The sequence below is a fragment of the Haemorhous mexicanus genome, chromosome 13 (assembly GCF_027477595.1).
Source record: "Haemorhous mexicanus isolate bHaeMex1 chromosome 13, bHaeMex1.pri, whole genome shotgun sequence".
NCBI classification, from domain to species: Eukaryota; Metazoa; Chordata; class Aves; order Passeriformes; family Fringillidae; genus Haemorhous; species Haemorhous mexicanus.
Window position 1 is genome coordinate 224,561 of NC_082353.1, and position 23,147 is coordinate 247,707.

The window sequence follows — 23,147 nt, forward strand, 5'->3', positions numbered from 1 at the left end:
TATATTGTTGGGTACCACTCAAGAAAGACAAAGAACAGGGGAGCACTATGGACAATTCAGGCAGACCCACCTCCCACAGTATGTAAGGCAGTAACCTGAAACACAGACACTTGAATTAAATGTTGAGATTCTGTTAGATATTAAAAGAACGTGTTCTTTTATCTTTTGTGAGCCAATCTGCTCTTCAGTGTGTAATGGATCTCTCTATGAGTCCACATTTTTATTCTAAAACCTGGTTAATACAGTCTTCTAGCTGAAGGGCTAGTCAAGGCTTCACTGGTGAAGAGTGTGCTATGGGTCTGGCTCTGGGACAGAGAGAAAGTAGTCCTGCCTCAATTTTCTGTGCTAGGGGAAGTTTTGGTTCACACCTAATTACATGTAATTCTTATAAATTTCTGCACTACTTGGCAAAATACATAAGCAAGAGCTTTCAAACCTGCCAATAATCCTTAGATGCACAGTCTATGTCAAAGAAGGATAAATTTTTAGGGCTGTGAATAACATCAGACATGAAAAGCACTGGAAACCCTGGTAAAAATAAATCCATACAACAATATGGCTACCAGGTATGACTATATTGACTCAGAACTTGCAAAACTACAGTACGCATCCACAGCAGAAGGAAATCTAGGGAAGTGATGCAAAATTTCCAACCAGTGAAAACTGCACGTGCTTCTGTGAAACACACATATAAAAAACCAAAGAAACCCGGTAACTTCCTCTTTTTTTTCCAATCAGGAACTAGGTAACATCAGCTGGCCCGGCCTCTGTCTCGGCTGGGCCGGGGCCGGGTGGCCCTGCGGGGAGCCCTTCCCCGGGGCTGCCTGCCGGCACCACCGCCCCCATCGGCCGCAGGGCAGGGAGAGGGGATGCCGTGGGCTGGGTGGAGCTAACCTTGCTAACATCCAGCTGCTTACTGCACCCCTCCCCCAACCCAGTGGCCCAGGTGAGCCCGCTGCGCCCCGGGAGCAGCACCAGCTCGGCAAGGCAATTTTACCCCTGTGGAAGCTGCCACAATCATTGTGCAGGGGGAAGGAGAAGCCCCTCCCTGCCACCACATTCCCGGTTTACTGCTGCTGAGTTCTGGCCTGGCTGACTAGATACAAACCACACCTCCCAGCAGCAGCTCCCGCCAGGCCAGGTGAGGCCCAGGCAACATGTTACCCCTTTCAGTGCTTTAATCCACCCCTGTGTGAGAAAAAGGAACAAGATGCAAACATGTAAAGGAACAACATGAAAACATCAAGGTTAGTAAAGTAGAAGTCAAGTCCCAGATAGGAGGCATGAGGAGATGCCTTGATCTTGGGGCTGAAATCCTCTTATAAACTAAGGGAAAAAACTCTTTCTCCCAATAATGCATGAAACTATGAGAACATAAAAGGTTCAAATTAATATCGAGGAAAAGCCTACATGTTAAAATAAGCAGATGTTAAAATAGCTGTGATCCCATAAAAAGTTTGAACAGAGAAAGAGAGAAGAGTAATCCTGTGGCCCCAGGAGGAGGAGATGTCTGTTCCCAGAGATGAAGATGATTTTATAGAGAGATAATGAGAACTTTTGCCTTTGAACAGCTCATCTTTAAAACAATACCCCATAAGTTGACATGGCCCATCAACAAGCTGTGGGAAGGCTTGGAGAAAATGGGAGAGACTTTACATCAGCAGGATTCCCTGTGCATCTATAATCCATGAGGAAATTAAGAACTACGAGAGAAATGGTTTTTTCCTGTTGTGGAGAAGTCTCCATAACATTAACAAGAAGGACTTCTCTCCCTAAGTGAACAAAAGAAAGACTATTTTAGAGGTGGTAAACTGACTGGAAATTTTGAATTTTGTTTCTTTACATTGTCAGTGGAAAAGAAAAGGTTGTGGGGGAAAGAGAAGGGTTTGTTTTGATTCTTACTGCTTTTTTTCTTTTAGTTACTGTTAATAAAGTTTTCTTTATACCCTTCTAAGGTTTTGAGCCTGCTTCACCTTTCTCCTAATCCTATCTCACAGCAAGAAGTAAGTACATTAGTGATTAACCAGCACTAAAACCCACCACACTCTGGTGCATTGGCTGAGAAATCTCAAAATTAGTGAAATTTCAAATTGACAAACCAAAACCACTACACCAACCTAACAAAATATTTGCATGGATACATCTCACAAAGGGAAAAAAATCCCCAAAACATCTCCAAGGTGTGAGTTGAAACCCTGGAATAAGGCCAAGGCCTATCTTTCCAGTAGTCACTTTTATGTCTGCTACCGTGTGTTTGAAATGCCAGGTCCATGATCTATGGGCACTGCATGACTCCTCTGACATGGGCCCCAACAGTAGAGGATGCTCTCTCCTGGGAAGAGGAGAGGAGCTCGAGAGCGCACAAGCCATGCAGTGCTGCAAGTGTGTGGGTCTTAAGAGATGGTGGGCAGAGATGGTGCTGGGAGGTTTGTAACCACTAAGGCAACAAATTGGTCCCTCTTTGTATTCCTGATTACTGAAATCCAGGCTGCTGCAGCTCTGTAGCAATAAACTGGCCTACATCAGAAGTCACTGCTGCAGCTTATGTTTTATTTTGCTTGTCTCTTGACAGCAAGACAAAAATTGTCCAGCACTCTTCCCTCCTCTTTCCATGGCAAAGGCAACCTGGTCCTTCACAAAGGAAAACAAAACTGAGACTGAAATACATGTGTTGCAGCAAGAATGCAATTTCTAAGCAAAAATGTTGTTTGCTATGGAACAGCAATGATTTTTCCTTACTGGTCATGACACCTTCCTACCCACCAACAAGTACAACCACTTTGTCACAGTACTCAGCAAAAGTCATATCAGATTAGCACAATTCTTTCCACTGACACTTTGAATCAACCTCCCCACAGAAGCTTTTAAGAGACAAGCCTTCACATGTACAATCAATATTGCTTTACTCTTATGCAGATGTTCAACAGCTACTTCCTTCAGCTCAACAATTCAACAAAACTGAAGTTGAATAACAAAACTGAAGTTTCATATAGCTGTGGGCATTGCTAAGAAGAAAAAGGTGATGGCACTTAATTCGGAGAGAGTCCAAACACAAACCTCAGATATCCCCTTGCACTAGCATACCGATGCCATGCCATTTGCCTTCTACACTTCACTGACTGCTCTCCAAATTGTTAAACAATGACAAAAATGACAAGAGAATTATACTTTTGAATTCATGTACATATAATTTTCAATAAAGCAGGTTTTACCCCTATGCCCACTCAAGTTGTAAAATATGATAGGCTCCAAACACAAGGTAAATTTTATGGTTGTTTCAACATGAAAAAGAAGTAGACCATAATAATGCTACCACTAAGCTCTTCAGTGAAAGTAATATAAACTATTTTAAACCATTTAACTGACATCTTTCACATCTGTTGAGTTGTTTGCTGGGGCTCTGATCCAACTACTACTACAACTCTCAATAGAAAGGCTATGATGACTTCTCATGTGGATTGGTTGCCATCTTAAAGCAGGGTGGAATACCCAGCTGTAACACAGCAGCACAAGTTTGATAATGGCTATCCATCAGATCATATTTCAGTAAAGCTGAAGAGAATTAGAATATAGATGCATAAAAGACTCCTGTATCTTTTATCCCATGACCAGCAGACAGAAAAAAACAGGAACACTGGACAAAGCTGTTGCCAAACAATTCTGTAAAAGAAGAAATTCCTTAATACTAATCTAACATTGAAAAGCAAGCATTCTTTCTTTGGCCAGATACACAAGGGGGATAGCTCCTCCTTAAGTCATACATGCTGAGCACAGGAAAGTTTCTGTTTATATGCTGTATTTTACATACATATTCATTGATGTTCCAGAATAAACATATATATGATAATATTTTCCCCAAAACTATTAACATATTTTCCCTCCCCTTTACGCATGAGTTCTTTTGTCTTGGGGGTCTCTTTGATGGTCCCTAGTGATCAGGGACCCCAGTGTTACAGACAACCTACTAAGGTACCAGGGCAATGGGCCTGGTGAACTTCCAGTTGTATTTCTTACACCACGGGCATTGTGCAGTTCCATAGGCCATAGTGGTTTTTGAAGAAGAAGCACTGTGTTAACTCACCAGATGTTGACAGATTTATCATCTGGTGACAAAATTGCACTCTACTCACTTTAATTTATTTTCACTTAGTGAGACCTTGTATATGTCCCCAAGCTGAGTTCAGACGTACAGCTGAAAAGTACGGGATTTTCTTTCATGTTGTTTGACTGCAAGGGGTAGGGGTGGAGTGAAAAATGGGTTTTTGACAGTATCAATTCTCTATTCCAGTCCTTTGATTAAAATTCAATCTGATTCACTTAATAAACAGAATATTGGAAACAGAACAGTGCATCATTACCAACTGGGCATTTTTTCCTTCTTAACTTGTAAATAATATCAGACAACAATGGAGTGGATTGAGTGGGATTTCTTTGGCTAAATGTTGACATCTGTAATACAGATGTCAACTTCCAATAAGTTGCTTTTGGCTGTTTTGTGAGTCAGTAGAGACCTAGCCAATGGAATCTTACTTGTCTCACCCAAAAACACACATATGGAGTGGCCCAAGTGAGTCATGCCCTAAAAATGTTTATTTCTTGCCACGAATTGCAAGGGCAACCAAAGGTGAAAAGTAACAGATGTGTGATGAAATGAGTATCACCCATTATGCATATCAGCCTAATGACAGTACAGCTGTCACTTTTTCTCTCAGATGACCAGTGCTGGCATCTTATTCCTGACAATCTCAGAAAATGTCTTAAGTCATGCTATGTCCCTGTGAAAGTAGAATCAAGAGTTTCTTCCAAGGCCTAAAGTAGAATGAGGTAAGAAGCTTTAATGACTGAGCTGGAATGAAACATGCTCAGCATCATAGCTTATTCTCTTTGCACTATTTGAGAAATAGATTACATGGAAAAACGCCACTTTCTTGTAGGCTAAAATGGAAAATTCTACCTGCTTGACGAAAATATGAGGGCTGCCAACTAAAAAGATCCATTTGCAAATACAACATTAAAACACCAATACACCTTTTATAAAAAAAGTCACAACTAAAAACATAGAGAAGATAAAATTTCAGTTACCTGTAGTGTAGAGAACTCACAAAATCCATCCACCCCTATTTTCTAGCTGCAGAGGTGGTGTGGTAAACACTGCATATGCCCTTTAGCTGATGGGCAGACATGACTCAATTCCCCCCCCCCGCCCACCATCTGGGGGTTTGGTTTAGTGCCACAGTACCAGCCACTCGCTGGTTGTGTTGGTTTTGCTCGGCCCTTTCTAGTACCAGGGGGCCACAGAGGTGGCTTCTGTGAGAAGCTGCTGGAAGCTTCCACCATGTCCAGCAGAGCCAATCCCTGGTGGCTTTGAGGATGAACATGCTGCTGGCCAAAGCTGGGCAATGAGAGATTATGGCAATGCCTCTGTGATAACATATTTAAGAAGAAATCAAAACAAAGTGGGGCACAGTTTTTTCTAGCCAGAGAAGAGGTGAGAACATGTGAGGGAAACAACATGGAAACACAAAAGTCAGTGGAGAAGGAGGGGCAGAAGGTGCTCCAGGCGTTAGAACTGAGATTTCTCTACAGGCCACGGTGAAGACATGGTGAAGCAGCCATGCCCCTGCAGCCCATGAGGGGTGCAGAGATCCACCCACAGCCCGTGGGGGAGGCCCTCACACTGGAGCAGGTGGATGCCTGGAGGAGGCTGTGATCCAGTGGGAGACAGGGTGGAGAGAGGGGGCCCTGCTTCCAGGCTGGAGCAGCCTGTCCTTGGAGGACTGCACTCTGTGGAAAAGCAACCCATACTGCAGCAGTTTTGGGGGGACTGTTCCCTGTGGGAGGCACTCACATTGCAGCACATTGCAGCAGTTTTGGCAGGACTGCTGCTCATGAGATTGGAACCAGGTTGGAGAAGATCACGGAGAACTGTCTCCCATGGGAAGGGACCCCATGGCATAGCAGGGGAATGACGTGCCTCCCTGAACCAAGCAGTAGAAAACCTCGGGTGATGAACTGACCAAAACCATCACACTGGCAAAAATCGTGGATAAGTAAGGATCTCTTTACCCATTTCAATTGTGTTTTTAAAAGCTAGGCTTGAAAGAGATCTATTTGAGATAAGTAGGAAAGATGCATGCAAGAGCTGCAGCTGTCTCTCATTTTCCTCACTGACTTCTTCTTCCTTGTATTATCCAGCACCTATTCTCAAGCAAGCAGAGCAAGAGCAGTTCAGAGAGATTATCACATGCAAGGGGTAAAGACCTGTTCCTAAACGTCCTTTTGTTCATGACAAGCACAGTAAAAGTTCGTACAAGTTCGTGTCTTGTTAGGCATTTTTTGATGCTACTATACCAGTACTGTTTCTCCTTTCCTAGAGATGATGTCTTATAAAATTCCTTTTAAACAGGCTTTGTTTTTCAAAGCAATTTTGATTAGGGGTGATTTATTTAAATTTACACATTAAATGTACATATACATTAAAATATATAGAAAAATAACATGAACCCCAGCATCATTCCCTCTCTCTTTGTATGAACAAATCTGCTCCAAAGTGAGAGAAAAAAGAAAACAGAAGGCTTAGTCACACAAGTGACTGAGTTTATTCCCACTCATTACTTAGCAATCTGTGGTCTGTATGAAATGAAGGATAAGCTGAAAATGCACACTAAACATTTGTAAATATTAGTAAAAATATTAATATATTAGTGGAAATAATTCTAAAGTAAAAGTAGAGATTTGTTTGTACAGACACTTAATGACCCAAAGTCTTTTCCCACAGGCATGAAACTAACTTGCATATCTTGAGTTAGTTTCATACATCTGTCCAGTGCATCAGTCTTATGAGTCAAAACTTCCATCATTTCTGTTTACTGTGTACATAAAGTAATTATTTGTAGCCCACAGCTTGATGTAGTCCTGTATTGCATACCCACATGCAACCACAAAAGTAAGTTCCTGCAACACCTCAAAAGGAAAAATTTTTCTGAGGGTGGAGAATAGATCAATGGTGAGGACAAAACTGAGTAAAAATATTCCATCTGTTAAAAATTGCAAGTGGTACACAAATGAGCAAAACCTGATCATACTGCTCCTTAACTATGTTATTACCAAGTAGGTAACTATGAGGGAAATTAGCACACTCACTTAAAACACTGCAGCCTGTAGTTACAGATAGAGTTTTGATACTTGTCAACAGAAAAAAAGGTTTTAAAAGAAAAGTGTTTTGGAATAGAGGTATGGTAAATTCATCTGCCAATGCCTAGAGTGAGCTGAAGGTCCAGCATCAACCAGTGAGCTCCTAGGCAGAGTTTAGGATTGTCAGTATGCTTGCCAGAACTTGGAAATCTAAGCAACCTCTCCAAGGATCAGAAATCAAGCTCATTTTAGATAATGCTGAGCTGTTGGCAAAGGGCTAGGCAACACTTGTCTCAGGGCCTACACTGATTATCCAGCCTGGCACTGGAGGAAGGAATGCAGCAGAATAAGAAGCAACTTAGAAGTAGAAAAACCAACATGCTAAACTACATATCTTTTGCTGTGAACACTCCCAGGTATCATTCTTTCATGTTTTGTCCTTTCCAAAATATATCACAAAACATAAACATCTGGCTTACTGCATTTCCCTCTAGCGTACATGTAACACATCTCTAAGTAGGAAAAAAATCAAGCTGGAAAGGAAAATAAAGGAAGATGAGACATATATGACAATTAAAAACACATCATTAGATCCTGAATTCATTTAAACAGTCCTTGCAATTTGACATTAGAAGCATATGACACATATATATATATACACACAAAATTGATGGTCTTAATTTCTTCTTCACAGGTACTTATTTAATTTCCTGCTTCTCAGCTACCTCAGAACATGGCATTGTTCAGATGGCAAACACTGCAGCTGTATCAAATTATAGCACATACACATTTACATAAGCCTTTTCAAGTGTTGGACTTTTCTTTTTCTTAATAAGATATGAATTATTTCTGACCTTCCTTTTTTTTCTGGTTCTGACTAGAACTAATAGGACCTAGCTACAGTCTCAGAAATGCTCCTACAATGCATCTGCAGACAAGCCAGAACTCAGGATGTCCAGTCTAAACTTTGCTTTAGATTTAGATAGCTTATATACCTTTTTCGATTATACTGGTGTTGGGGAAGATAAAAGAGGAAAGCCTTACAGATATGATTGCCTGGCAAAAGATTTTGAGAATATAGAAACTATAAGCGAGATTGAAATGAAAGCAAACTTTGACATCCCTTAGTTACTGAACAACAGGAAAACAATGGTGTGGCCGGCTGAAGGTAGTCCCCTTTTGATGAAACAATACCCTCTGCAAGCAGGCAGGTCCAAGGGTCAGAGCAGACCCTGCCAGCTTGGCAGAAGGGGTCTGAAGAGTAGTTTTTAGGGTTTAAAATGTAGCACAATATGGTAATATAGTGATTCTTATAGGCTGTATGTAAATGCTATAGGATTTGTATGTTCTACTAGATTGGTTAGTGAGAATCAGAATATTCAACACAGAAGATGATATATTGTATTGTAACGGGAACTTCGCTCTCTTATACTCTTGCTTTTGCTCTTGTTCTCTTGCTTTTACTCTTGCACTCTTACTCTCACTTTTCTATGCTCTTAGCTCTTGCCTTTTGACATTATTACCCTCTCATCCTCTCTCTTCTCTCAGGCCTGCTTCGAGCTGCAGCTGGCAGCTCCCAGCAGGGCCCTGTACCCACGCCCTTCGCAATAAACCGCAAGTTCCACGACTTGGCTTCAGAGATCTCTCATCTCCGTCCGTCCCAACCGTGCTACCCCCAGTCTCGCCTACATACTGGGATGTCTATTATAAGAAAACAACCCTTCAAACATTCAAACATTACTATTTCCTCATCCATCAGGTGACTGTCCCCCTGGCTGTTTATAAGCCATGAGCACTGCCATGGTTTATATAAAGCACTCCTTTACACAAAGGACTGTACCAGAGGTGGTTCCTGATCACAACAGCTCACAAAATCCTGGACTGATGCAATCACTCACTAAAGAGACAATTAGGTCTTAGGAAATATCAACATGAAAACCAGAAGAGTTGTTGCACTTCAATAATCCCACTGATTTTTTTAGATTAAGTCCAAATGACCTGAAATCATGTTGCTGCACCATGATTAAATTACTCAAAGGAATCAGACATCCAAGACTTAGCTATGGGTTTTCTGTCAAGACTGTGAGGGAAACCTGTCTGATTGCATGAAAGTGGTGTGCATGTGGGAGTCAAGAAGGGCCACCCCACTACAAGGGGGGTTTAGTTGCAGCAGAAGTCTGGAGTGGTGGGAATGTAATTGCCAGTGGCTCCTGGATGGTCAGAGGAAACTTTCCTTAACATGACAAAGATCCTGGCTTTTCAATTTTGGCATCCTTTCTAGCTCATTGAGTAAGAGCACACAAGCCAAATTTGCAAGCCAAGTAACAGAGCTTAGTTTCTTAAAAGAAAGGAAGTTTAAAGCCTTTTCTTCAGACCATTTCCCTATACACTTTGTCTTTACTAAAACTGTTTTTTATGGCTAATGCTACGTTTCACTTGCTACTACCTAGATTCTAGTAGGTCAAAAACCTGCGAAAGAAGGTATAAATTTATGTCAACCTGTTTTGTTACATACATTCTTTGTTACTTGTTTCTATTTTTACATTATTTTCTTCTCACTAAAGTTATTCATGTCTGCTCCTTTTTAGTCAGTCTTCCCAAATGAACAGCCGTAAGTCTGCTCATGGGATGAAAGTTACCAAGTCATGACAAGTTTACCTAGCTGTATTTTCAACTTTTTTGTTATCTAAGAAGGAAGTAGTAAATTTAATTTACTCTCATATTAGATTTCCTTAGACTTACCACTAACTTTTCACATTTCAGTCTAGAACCTAATATTCTCCCAGGCCAAAAAAAAAAAAACACCAAAAAAAAAAAAAAAAAATTAAAAAGGGGACAATATAAACTACTACAGGAATATCTCCCTTTTTGTTGTATTTTGTGGTTACAGTCAGGCTATCACCCAGTCCTACCCTTATGGTATTATGCATGTTCATATAATTCAAAGTAAAACATATTCAGGGTCTTAAAGCCCATTCATTAATGGAAATTAAAAAAAAACTAGAACAACAAGATGGAAGTAAACCAACTTGTATAAAAAGCATGCAAAAGTCACTCATTGTTAAGTATTTTTTAGGTTTTCACAAAGGAGACAAATGTTCACAAATATTTTCAAGGAAGACTTTTTTACAAGAAACGTCCTGTGTTACACATGAGAAATCACAAACACCAACACATGCAACTTAGGCAGAAAATGTGGTTGATAACTTGACAATAAACCCTCAAATCAAGATTGCACATATTCCAAAAATTTGACTACCTCACTGCTTTAAAGATAGCTTTCATAAGTACACTTTTTTCAATCATGACCATTTTTTCCAAGCAAAAGTGACCACTGAAAGCAAGCATAGTGGTCAGTTGTTGACATAAGTTAGAAAAAGCTGTTGTAAAATCGAAACAATTTAATTTGCCTAATGCATCAAATCCATAAGAGCATCTAGTATTAAGTCAGGAAACACACTTAAGCATATGCCATCAGGGCAAAGATATTGTGGGCAAGGAAAAAAAATTAGAATTCCTGGATAAATATCCATTTCAAATCTCTGGAGAACAGCTAATACAGGACAAAATACTACACATTACTGTGGTAATAATACAAAATACTAAATATTCCCTAAAGTAACTAGGATTCCAGGAGAAGTCACAGAGCTCTATAAGGTGAATTGACAAATAAAAAAAACTAGAAGTACATGACTAGGGATTTAACTTCTGATCACCAGCACAACCATACCAACTGTAACTACCCTATTGCTTATGTATATGCTGGTGGGTATGTGAGGGTGAAGGTAACATGACAGAGTATGTACCTTTTCTCAATTTCTGGACCCTAGGAGGTCAAGATAATTGACTTCCACACCTGAAGTTATGTAGTGATTATCTCCTTATGAGAGAAAGGGACAAGAGCCATTTTGTGCGAAAGAAGCTCTATGCTGTAACCTATTATTCCCACATTTCTTCAAACATATTGACAAGCACTTTTTGTATGCGCTGGATTAGCATTATGTTGTTGCCACCCAAACTAAACGCAGCATGAGTAAGAGTCTTCTAGGAAGACTCTATTCTAACCAAGAGGATGTTATAGGTCTTGAAACATACCCAGAAGCCACAGCCAGCAAAATTAATTGTTTTCTTTTTAGCCGAGAGAGTTTTCTATTGGAATTTGCTTTCAGTGTTTCCTGATGAAGTGCCCTGGTCATTCCTTTCTAAGGGTAGCAAAATGTAAGGGTAAAAATTTAAGGCACTCCCCAGTTTGGACAGGAGAAGGTGACCATGTGCGTGTGTGTATGTGTTGTTGGTATGTGTGTGTGCGCGTGTTTGAGATTAGCACACATTCTGATATTCTTCCATGTATTCTAAACAGGAAAACCACTAAGATAAACAAGCTGTTCTCTACTGCAGTTTTCTGCAGCAAAACTCTACCCTTAAGTGTATTACCCTTAAATGTAAATTTGTTCTAAAGAAGCAAACAATAAACTTTCACAGCATAATTTGCCATCATGTATTTAGTTTATATAACTCTACAAAAAACATGTTAGAAAGTTTCAAAAACAGTAGTGATGCCTTCTCTACTACTGCTTTCCACCTGAGAAGAACTCTTCAGTTAACCACGAGTGCCAGAGAAAGCAAAAATATTCCTATCCATCATTACCTGCCTTTTAAAATTATTTTTTCTTAGCACAAAGCAAGCTTTCATCTCTGTTAGGCCATTCACTTCCTAAAGTGCCATCACTGGGAAATGCAATTACTTCTTTCAGATAAAAGTCCCATGGACTGCCTCACAAATCTGTGGACTCTGGTATCAAAGAATCATGGAAAGGCTTGGGATGGAAGGGATGTTAAAAATCATCGAATTCCAACCCCATATATCTCACAGACAGGGACATCTTTCACTAGACCAGGCTGCTCAGAGCTTGATCCAGCCTGGCCTTCAACACTTCCAGGGACAGGGCATCCACAACTTCTTTGGCCAACCTGTTCCAGTGCATCACAAACCTCTGAATAAAGATCTTCCTAACCTCCAATCTAAACCTACTGTCTATTAGTTTTAAAAAAGTCACTCTTTTTTATAAAAGTCACTCTTTTTTATAAGTCCCCTTCAAGTCCTGGAAGGCTGCAATGAGGTCTCCCTGGAGCCAGCTCTTCTCCAGGGTGAACAACCCCAAACCTTTCAGATGGTCTTTGTAGGAGAGGGGCTCGAGCCCTCTGACCAGCCTCCATCCTAAAAGTGCTATGCTCTGTCAAGGCCTAAATCTGCCTCTCCATCTCCAAAAGCTTTTAACTGCGAATGAAATCTCTTTTTGAGAAACTACAGTATCAGACAGAAATATGTCAGTGGGCAGACAGCAAAGCCAGGCACATGTCTGCGACTGAATATCTAAAAGCAGTAGTGAAGTGTCATGCTTCAGTAAGAGCCTGCATGCAGTAAAAATAATTCTCAACTCTGCCAAAACTTGAGAAATATGCTTTTTTGAGATACTCTGCTTGAAAAATAAATCATATTTCTTTGCCATTACAGAACATATCAAAGGGACAAGTACATCAAAGGGCTCAAGATTAAACATTTGCACCCTTTTAGGGTTCAGCAGGGTACACTACAGTTTAAAAAAGGGAGGCAAGGCAGAATTTCATCAGTTACTTTACTGCAAGTCTACTAACTCAGCCTCATTCAAAATACCATTTATTTCATTTGGGAACTACAAAATCTCTGTTTGAATTCATAAATATGATTTACCAGGCACTTTGACAGCTACTTCACCACAGCAACCAAATTTCTGCCTGGGCCATAAACAACATATTTGGTAATTTTCATACATAACAGCAAAAGTCAAAGAGCAACAGTAAATTTCAATAAAATCAATTACCTTGTTAAGACTTTAAATTGGATTTTTTTCCATAGATTTTATGACTGATAAGCTCTGTACAGAGCAGAAAACATTCAAAGACAACTCTCCAACTACAAAGAAGAAGATAGTCGCTCACCCAATTATATCACCTAATAGTGTGAGAAGAGGGGGGAAAAAAGTAATTTCTTTAAAAACCTGTGAGGATGGGCAGAGGAGGATTTCTAGACAAAACCTCTACCTTCATCTCACAGCTGAAAACTTCCCAATGGCCTCAAGGCACAAGCACCTTTGGGCTACCACACAGCTCTCTAGCTACACTGCCCACTAAAAAGCTCCCAAAGAGTTAACAGTACAGTATCTGATACAACTGTACAGTATCTGATACAACTTATTTTCCCACTTAGCTGCACTACTAGCCCTTACAGATCTCAAAGCACTTAACTACTTGCAGCATGGGTCTCCTCCTGAAAGGAAGCATACCTGGCAGCTTGATTTTGGCCATATTGTGCAGGACAGTTTTTAACTGGACTACAAACTGACCCTTGAAAGATAGTCTTCCTTGTTCTTGGTGAACCTTGTAAAAACCTTTGAAAAAGCCAAAGATAACTCCATGATCATTAACAGTATTTAAATCTTGATCCAGTTAATGCTCAGCTCAAAGATGTCACTGACTCCTAATACTCCTGGTACTCCTAAATCCATTTACCTAAGAGGTGATGAAAAGAGTTATGCAGCTGACCACGGTTCTTCCCTTGTCCATACGAGCTATGCAGTAAAAAATGCAGCTTCTTCTCTCCTTGGCTTATTTTTCAAGGTGACACATCAGCTCTACTCAGTGCCAGACAGAATTTATCGAAAAAGAGATGACTGATCACTTTACAGAAAAAGGCAACAAAAACCACTACTTAATTTTTTTAAATTTGTATTTCACATTTATTTTGCTCTGCTGGAGGGGAGGCGGGCCATCCTAATAGATTATCAGTGGACTTTGCACAGTTTTGGAAAACAGAATTCTTCTGGAAAGCATGCTTCTTGAAAATAAACCCCTGTCCGTGCTTCATGATCACCCCACCTATCCCACAGCCTTTTAAGGCTACACACATGTTATGATTGCATCTGGCTGGGCCTAGCAGTTTCTCCAGTTAACTCTGCAAAAGGGTAAAAGAAAGTTACATAAAACAAGCAAAACGAACAAACCCAAAGGCATGAACTCTGCTCTCAGTCTTAGTACTGAATCTCACCACAGTCATCATTCCTGGTAAAACTACACAGCAGCTTTAGTCTTGTAGTGATGATAAACCTTTTACTACAGGCTGGAACACTTCAATATTCTCTTTGCCTACCAAGTGGTCCAAACCCTTGGACCACTAAAGTTCTAGATAATCATGACCAAGTTTTAACTGTTGTTGTTGCTGGAAAAGCAGTCTCTGCTTCAAGTGTTATCTCTATCCCGTAATGCTACCAACCAAACCTTTCCATAGAGATATTAATTCACAGGCAGGCAACTCTCAGAAGAAAGCATATGATCAAGGTGACACCATCTCTACATCTGATGTGACTGAGATCAAATGCTTTGTTACCTAATCTCTAGAAAAAATCTCAGTACTATCAAAAAGAAAAGAATCGAAAAGACTTCAATACATGTAACCCCCTCAGATGAGATGAAACAGCTATAGAGGGAGAAACAAACATGGTCACAGACCTTGACTGAAAAAGACGAGCAGCACTAGATTGTGTGATGTCAGCAGCCTAGCATATCTTTAAAAGCAAGAGATGCATGGCAAACAAAGACCAGAAACATACCCATAAAAATGCAAATTTTTGGCTACAGGACTAAACAATGAATAAAGCACAATTGTGCAATTTCTGTTGAAAAGTCGGTGTTTTTTCCCAAACCTGTCCATACAAACATTAGTTCTTCACTTACACAAATATTATGCAAAGGATGTTAATTCTCAGCCCCACCCTTCCCATAAGCTACGTCTGGATCCATTGAGAATTAATATTATGACTGACATGAAATTGCTTAAAACAACCAAGAACAAGATCTCTGAAAAATATAAATGCTATGTCTAGTTTAATCATGTGCCAGCACCACTGATGGTGTCTGCAGCTATTAAAGCATACACTCTGTACACAGACAACAGTGACTGGTAGCAATAGGCAGCCCAGCTGGCTGGCCTGCAGTGGGGTAAGAAACCAGATGGTGCTTCTTTAATAAATGCAGGAATTCTTCAAGGGGCTTTCAACATGATGACCATTACACCTTTGTGATAAATAAGGCTGTTATGAACAAAAAAGTTACCCTTTTTTTAAGAGAAGGAGCTGCTGAGGAGTTTTCAGTTGAGCTAGGAATTGATCGCTGGCCAAGAGTTCTTTGTTAGTGAAATGTTGGAATCACCCCTTGAGTATCCTTAAGTACCGCCGCTTAACTCTCTATTGTAGAGAATTCTTGTTTTTCAGAACCACCCTAGCCTGTTGCCAGGAGGATGACAACCTCCCCTCAGACGGTGGGGAGAGGGAGAAATTTGCATCTCAGGAGACATGCAAATTTATCTCAAACCCAAACTGCACTGGGACGGGACCTTCACCAAATCCTGGAAAATACCCCAAAAAAGACGAGCCAAAGCAGAATTGAGAAGTCAGGGTGGTGTCTGGACATCAAGGCCGTGGTCCGGAGCCGGCAGAGACGCTTGAAAGCCTCGGTCACTCCTCGCCCCAACTAAAATGATGCCAGTCGGACCCAGGACCCCCTGGACTGATAACCCAAACCGAGAAACCTAGGTGTACCCCCACTGCCCTTGCGAGGACAGGACTCCCGGCTCTGGCCCCTAAGGGACAGAGTTGCAAATCCTCCTCTTCTGAGGCACTGCTGGGAGCGGCGGCAGCACTCCGCGGATCTGCCAAAAACCCCACTTTGAGCTGATCATTTTAATAAAGGCATTAAAAGGAGGAAAATCTCCTGCCCTGTTCATTTCAAAGGGAAGATGTTTTGATTCCTGCATAAATCTGCAGGCACAATGTCCTTTGGTATCTCTGTAGAATTCTCATCCTATATACTGATACAGCTATCCTAAATATTTGGAGAGCCCACATAACTAGGAGACAACCAAGACAGTTACTGGAAAAGGGAAACAATGTTTCCTCAGAGTCACTACCTTGATCACAGCACCTCTTAAGCCCATTGTCCTAATCTTCTGAATACCATCAAATGAGTGCAGTTGCCATGAGAAAATCCTGCATTTCAGCTGCAGATCCAGATAGTAAAGAGACACTTCTAAAGCCTCCAAATCCATTTGTTTTCTTTGTCTTCTCTGATTCCATTCCCTTTTGTGAACTGCTTCTTTTCCTCTTAGTACCACATTCCATTTTCCCACCATTCCTTACACAAAAAAAAACCGAAATCCTTTTAAAAAGGGGAAAAAAGCTAATCAGATTTAAACTTTGCATCCTTGTACTCCAGCAAAACAACAGGCAGTTGTCATAGAAGGCACTAATCTGCTCTTAATAGTTTTATCACCATTGAACAAGAGATGATCTATAGCAGCAGCACTATGAACCCCAGTGAGCTGGAAGAATGGTCCAGCAGTGAAGCACCTTCTAAGACCTACAAGGGATCAGCTATATACTGACATGAGAAAGCTTGGGGTGCTCCTGAACTTCTCAACTAACAGCCACGTTCTACTCAATGTATCAGTCAAACCTTTAAAAATTGTTTAAATTAAAACCATACAGCTTTTGAAGAAGACACCTCAGTTTCTGTCAGTATTGGTTTTTGTTATGAACAAAAAAGTTACCGTTTTTTTAAGAGAAGGAGCTGCTGAGGAGTTTTCAGTTGAGCTAGGAATTGATCGCTGGCCAAGAGTTCTTTGTTAGTGAAATGTTGGAATCACCCCTTGAGTATCCTTAAGTACCGCCGCTTAACTCTCTATTGTAGAGAATTCTTGTTTTTCAGAATCACCCTAGCCTGTTGCCAGGAGGATAACAACCTCCCCTCAAACGGTGGGGAGAGGGAGAAATTTGCATCTCAGGAGACATGCAAATTTATCTCAAACCCAAACTGCACTGGGACGGGACCTTCACCAAATCCTGGAAAATACCCCAAAAAAGACGAGCCAAAGCAGAATTGAGAAGTCAGGGTGGTGTCTGGACATCAAGGCCGTGGTCCGGAGCCGGCAGAGACGCTTGAAAACCTCGGTCACTCCTCGCCCCAACTAAAAACGATGCCAGTCGGACCCAGGACCCCCTGGACTGATACCCCAAACTGAGAAACCTAGGTGTACCCCCACTGCCCTTGCGAGGACAGGACTCCCGGCTCTGGCCCCTAAGGGACAGAACTGCAAATCCTCCTCTTCTGGGTCACTGCTGGGAGTGGTGGCAGAGCACTGCAGATCTGCCAAAAACCCCACTTTGAGCTGATCACTTCAATAAAGGCACTCAAAGGAGGAAAATCTCCTGCCCTGTTCGTTTCAGTTCTTTACCAATGTATATTAAAGTTTTTTAACTAGTAATCATCAAAAGGTTCTAGTGAGAATAGGCAATTTTAAAAGAAAAGTATAAAAGAGTGATAAAACCGTATCACTCCTGTACAACTCTATGCCCACTACAAAACCATATGTAATGCATTTTGAAGTCCCAAAGAGTCTCCATTTAATTCTCTGTTCTTAACCAGAAACCATGTTTTCTCATTAACTACCACAGCTCTAGCAACTTGACCTGTAATTTGATACCCTGCCCTGTACAAGATGAAGATCCCAGCTACATGTATCCGACGAACATCCTGAGATCCTCTTAGTCACACAGACAAGAGGAAATACAGACTTTAATAGTCAAATGCAGTAGCAGCAATAAGAAAAGTAGCTACTGTCCTGAGGGAATCATAAATAGGAAATGAGTCATGCTCAAAACATGGACACTTATCAATTATAAAACAATTAAATGTCAGTTTATTTGCAGACTGCAACTCTTTTAGTGCTCAGTTTTGCTGGGGTTTCTTGAGATTCAATCTATCAAAAAACGCAGGCAGCTTGTAGAGATCTGTTTTTTTCAATGGCTTTTCTCAGTCCTTCCATTTTGTGCCTCCAGCATACTAGAATTACATGCTGATAAAACAATATCATCCAGCAAGGCCTGGAACAGGCTTTCATTTAACTAACTTAACCCACAGAGTTCTGCTGTGTTCCATTTGGACTGGAGACCCTGTGTACCTAGCAGAGTTAGTCAAGTTAGCACGAGGTGAAACACAATTTTGAACAGCCTCTCTGTTCTTCATTACAGGCAGTCCAGAACTGACATTGTTGAGCTACATAGATCCCTTTGTGACCAGTGACACAAATAAACAATAATAAAAGGAATGTATTAAGGATTAAACTACCTACAACTCAATTTGCAAAGCCAGAGAATTCGTCAGAATACAGTAAATAAAAGGAAAACAGGAAGCCTAAATGAAATATTTGTCTGTTTTAAGCCCACATATTTTTAATCATCCATTCCTTCACAAATATATGCAATTAAGGAGAGCTCTGGTTGGAGTTTGTGGAGGGCTTTTTTTGTTTGGTTTTTGGGGGTATGTTTTCCTAGCTATTACTTAAGGATAGCAGTGATCATGACCTCATTTCCACTCCTTCAGAGTGTGCAGGACTCTCTTTGAGGTTTCTAGTGTCATGTAATCTTTGTGGATTACACCATCTTTTTCAGAAAAGCACAGGGATTACCTTCCTCCACTACTCTTCATTCTCCCTTTCAAGATTTCCTGTTATTCTTCTAACAGTGAAAAATGGCTGCTTATATCACATAGACAACCAGTAGCCTTGTTTGTTAACCAGATATTTTGCTTTAAGCTATTGGTATTTTTAGACATGTTTAAGTGTTTCTCTTGACTATAAAAACACAATTTCCCAGGAATTTTCCAGAAGAACAGTTTTTACCTTTGCATTTCCAAAATTAGCAAGAAATGTCACAATAATTTAAAGAGTTTCTGGAGCATATGTAGCTCTTTTATGAATTCTGTGTAGTATCCAAAAACTACAAGAGCTAGTGTGAAAGAAATCATTATTGGGTTAAGATAGGCACGTGACTCCTTTTGATCCAAACTCAGCAAACTGAAATCTAACCAGATGTGTTCATTGGAGAAAGACCAGGATTAATAAATTCAGTGATACATTTTATAAGTAAAGGTAATCTTATAGGCCTACATTTTCTTTAACAAGCTTTTCTACAGGAGACAGCAATGGTTGTTCCAAAAACAAAAAAATGTGGAAGATATTTAGTTTCTTCACAGAGATCCACACACTTTAACAGGGCAGCATTTCCTCTTTGGTGCCCTTATTTATTTTATTTTCTCTCAACAGCCATGCACAAAATATTGATAGAGTCAAAGGATGAATTTTATCTTCCATTCTCAGCGTTTTTAAGTACAAAAAAAGCATCCTGGACAATCTGTACATTTAGAAAAAGCTGGATGTGCTGTATTCTCATAACAAGTGTTATGCATCAAATTTGGTCACACTCATCTATGGGAAGAAGTCCTTCAGTAAGGACTGGTGCTAAAGATTAGTGTTTGTAAGACATATGTGGTTTAAAAGATAAATGTCCCTCCTATGTAATTTTAAAATCCATTCTATACATTTTTAGAGTAGAAGAAAATTGTGCTTACTCCAAAAACAATGGCACCTGGGTGACATTTCTTCATCACCTGCCAAATGAAGATAACTACAGTCCTAGCAAGCTCTAGATAAAGAGTTTGTCACAGGAAAAACAGACCCTTTCTATGAATTAGCCTAGAAAGCACTCTTTGTATCCCTAGGACCATGATGCATGTGGAATTAAGCTAAGTTATTAAGGAATTAAGCAGCTTTCAAGCCCAGATGAAATTCACAGGATTCTTCAAATGCAAGAGCCCAATTGTTTTATTGCAGGCCTATCATTATCCTGCCATCCCCATGCAGATTGTATTACCAGTCTTTTGTTCAGTCAGACCTTAAACAAAACTAAACACTAAACCTGCTGTTCCTAATAAAACAAGATGCTGTCTCCTTGGGAATAATACCTGTAGCAACAAACCAAGGCAAAAGGAGAAAGAAAAGAGAGAAAGAGAGAAAGAGAGAAAGAGAGAAAGAGAGAAAGAGAGAAAGAGAGAAAGAGAGAAAGAGAGAAAGAGAGAAAGAGAGAAAGAGAGAAAGAGAGAAAGAGAGAAAGAAAGAGAGAAAGACCTGCCTGACCAAACATTAAAAAATGTATTTTCCTGGCAGCAGGTCTTGAAGGTGCTCAGACTGAAAAATCATGCCAAGCAAGAAGATCTGAACTTCTACCTATCAGGAAATCAAACATCTGAAACCAAAGCAGCATCACTTCGATTGGCTGAATAATTTTTTAAAAAGAGTGGAATGTAGTAAGGCCAAAGTAAGGAAGGACATGAATGAACTAACCTTGACGTATGCTAGGTAAGGCTCGCACTTTTCCTGCATGAATGACAGTTGTAACTTCTCTGTAATCTGTCCTGCTGTCTCTCCAGAACTCACAAAATAAACTCTGGGTTGCTGGCTCTTTTCCTTCTTTGCCACATCAGCAGCCAAGTTATAATTCAAACCTGTTTTAAAAAGGAAGAAGAAGAAGAAAACAAAGGATGTCAGTGAACAGTAATCATTTTCCAGCCACCTATCAATGGATCGTGTTGCCTCCAGGGCATCTGTGCTTGAAGAAATGTCAACCCTTGCAGGCCCTCAATCAATCACTTAGTTCCCTGCGGCTACAGAAAACCAGATCCAATTACCAACATACTCCCGCGTTTAGTATAGCTATTATTCCCAGCCCATCCTTTCCCGTAGGAAATTATGTGTAATAATGCATCTAGAAACATAGACTTAATAAAAAAACAAAAAAACAAAAAACCAAAAACCAACACAAAAAAGAAAAAAGCCCTACAAAAACCCAGATGTTTAAACAGTGTTTCTGACAGAAAAAGCAAAAAACCAACACAAACAACAGCAGCAACCTCAAACTTTCTAAAACAGCACAAATCATGCAAACGTCAACCAGGATGTGGCACTTCCAGACAATTATTTTCTTTCTGTGCAGTCATCTTAGCAATGAATCTTAGCATTCATACCATATACTTAGCCCCCCAAAACTTTGTTCCTTCCAAAATGCAACCTGGAGCAGTGGGTGGTTAGGGTGATAACTGGCCAAACTTATCACTGCTGGTGGTGTAAGTTCTTCCTGCTTGCTCCAGTAGGAGATCGTAAGACAAGTTTTCACTAGCAAATTAAATCTTCCAAGTAATGCCTTCAAACATTCGTCTAGCAGCTCTGAGCTTTCTCTCTTTCTACTGAGGATCTACCCACCCAACTTCACACAATGAAAATAAAACACTGGCATTAATTTAATTAGCTCAGAAGAAGGGCTCAGTTCTTCTAATGACTATTCATTTTCCATAACTTAAGTTAAATGCCTAAAAGCTTTGATAATGGCTCCCTCTGAGAAATTTTTGCTCATATCTTCAAGATGTCTACTACCCAGCAGACCAGGTGAATTATTCCAGCCAGTAAGAGATGCACCAAGTAATTGGCAGCAGGCATTTTATAACGGATTTCCATCCTAAACAGCATATATATAGTTACGATGCAAAAGTCATCCCATAGGACTGAAAGCACCCCTGAAGCAGTGAGGAGTGAGAAGATATCAGGCCATGGCCACAAGCTAAAAAAGGTGAATCACAGCTGGCTGTGCTAAAGGACAGGTTGCACACTCTGAACCACTAAGAATATCCCTTCCTCACCCACTAAGAAAATGACAAAGCACACAAACAGCAGGAGGCAAATGCTCATCAGGAATAAGCACATCTGTAAATGCTTGCTAAACTACTAGCTATAGTACTGACTTGCCAGGGGGTAAGTGGGAGGCACCACATGAAAAAATTTAAGAACTAGCTAAATAATTACACAAAACCATTGGAAAATGAATGTGTTTCTTTGATGTCTCAGACAGTAATTATGAGAAGAAAACAGTTCATGAACTTTGCTTGCAAAGAAAATTCTTATGTAATGGAAGCATTTAAAAAAGCCCTAGCAAATGAGAACATAAAGGACATTCTCTCCATCCCCTTCCAAAAAGCTTTCTTTTTCCCAGTACTTCCCACCTGGTTTTGAATCTTCTCTTATAGTGTTTTTCTTGGGTCTAAGTAGGGAGTGATCCACACTGCTCCATACACTGAACAACACATCCCTGCAGCACATCTGCTTCTGAGGCATTCTAAAGGTAGCACTGACTCATGCCTGCCTCCAAACAGACCGGAAAAATGAGAGACAGACAGAAAAAATACCCCTGCACCAAACTATACCTGCACACCGGTTATAAGATGAGAGTCTACTTTTTAAAAGTCTTTAATAAAGTATGTTTCTTCAGTCCTAGGAACACATTTCAACAGTGAAAATATCAAACCTATTATCCTACACTAAATCTTGCCAGTCTTTCAGGCAATAGTATTAGGGACATGAGGACTACCCCAGATCCAGATCAACACACAAGCAATGTACATCTGAAATGAAGAATACAGGAGAAAATTTGGAGCAATTTCTAACATATCTATCTGCCTAATTCTAGTCAAATGACCAAAACCATTCATTTTCATAGCCACTAAAATTCACCTAAATCTCAGACTGGCACTACTGCTACTGTTATAATTGTAGAGGAAATTATCTAGACTGTTGTCAGAAAATGAAATAGTCGCGCCTCAAACATTAATATAAAATTTTGCTCATAATAGCAAAACCGTATAGAGAAGCCATTGAAGCCCATCCCTCCCTAAGAATGCTTTTCAAGGGCACCATCAACACCATGAAGACCAGATGGAGAGGATCAATGGAACATTGTTGTGTGATAGATGAGTAATGTGATGGTTGATGTTACGAACAAAAAAGTTACCGTTTTTTTAAGAGAAGGGGCTGCTGAGGAGTTTTCAGTTGAGCTAGGAATTGATCGCTGGCCAAGAGTTCTTTGTTAGTGAAATGTTGGAATCACCCCTTGAGTATCCTTAAGTACCGCCGTTTAACTCTCTATTGTGGAGAATTCTTGTTTTTCAGAACCACCCTAGCCTGTTGCCAGGAGGATGACAACCTCTCCTCAAACGGTGGGGAGAGGGAGAAATTTGCATCTCAGGAGACATGCAAATTT

The 23,147-nt window shown here is 40.3% G+C and overlaps 1 protein-coding gene across 2 annotated transcripts in view; it reads right to left on the bottom strand.

Moving 5' to 3' along the window:
- Window positions 1-23,147, bottom strand: part of ITGA9 (integrin subunit alpha 9) — a 245,290-nt gene that overhangs the window by 168,414 nt on the left and 53,729 nt on the right. For both annotated transcript variants that reach the window (XM_059857962.1, XM_059857961.1), the window contains exon 15: window positions 20,405-20,565. In XM_059857962.1, the coding sequence (XP_059713945.1) occupies window positions 20,405-20,565 (161 nt within the window). The remainder of the gene's footprint in view (window positions 1-20,404; window positions 20,566-23,147) is intronic.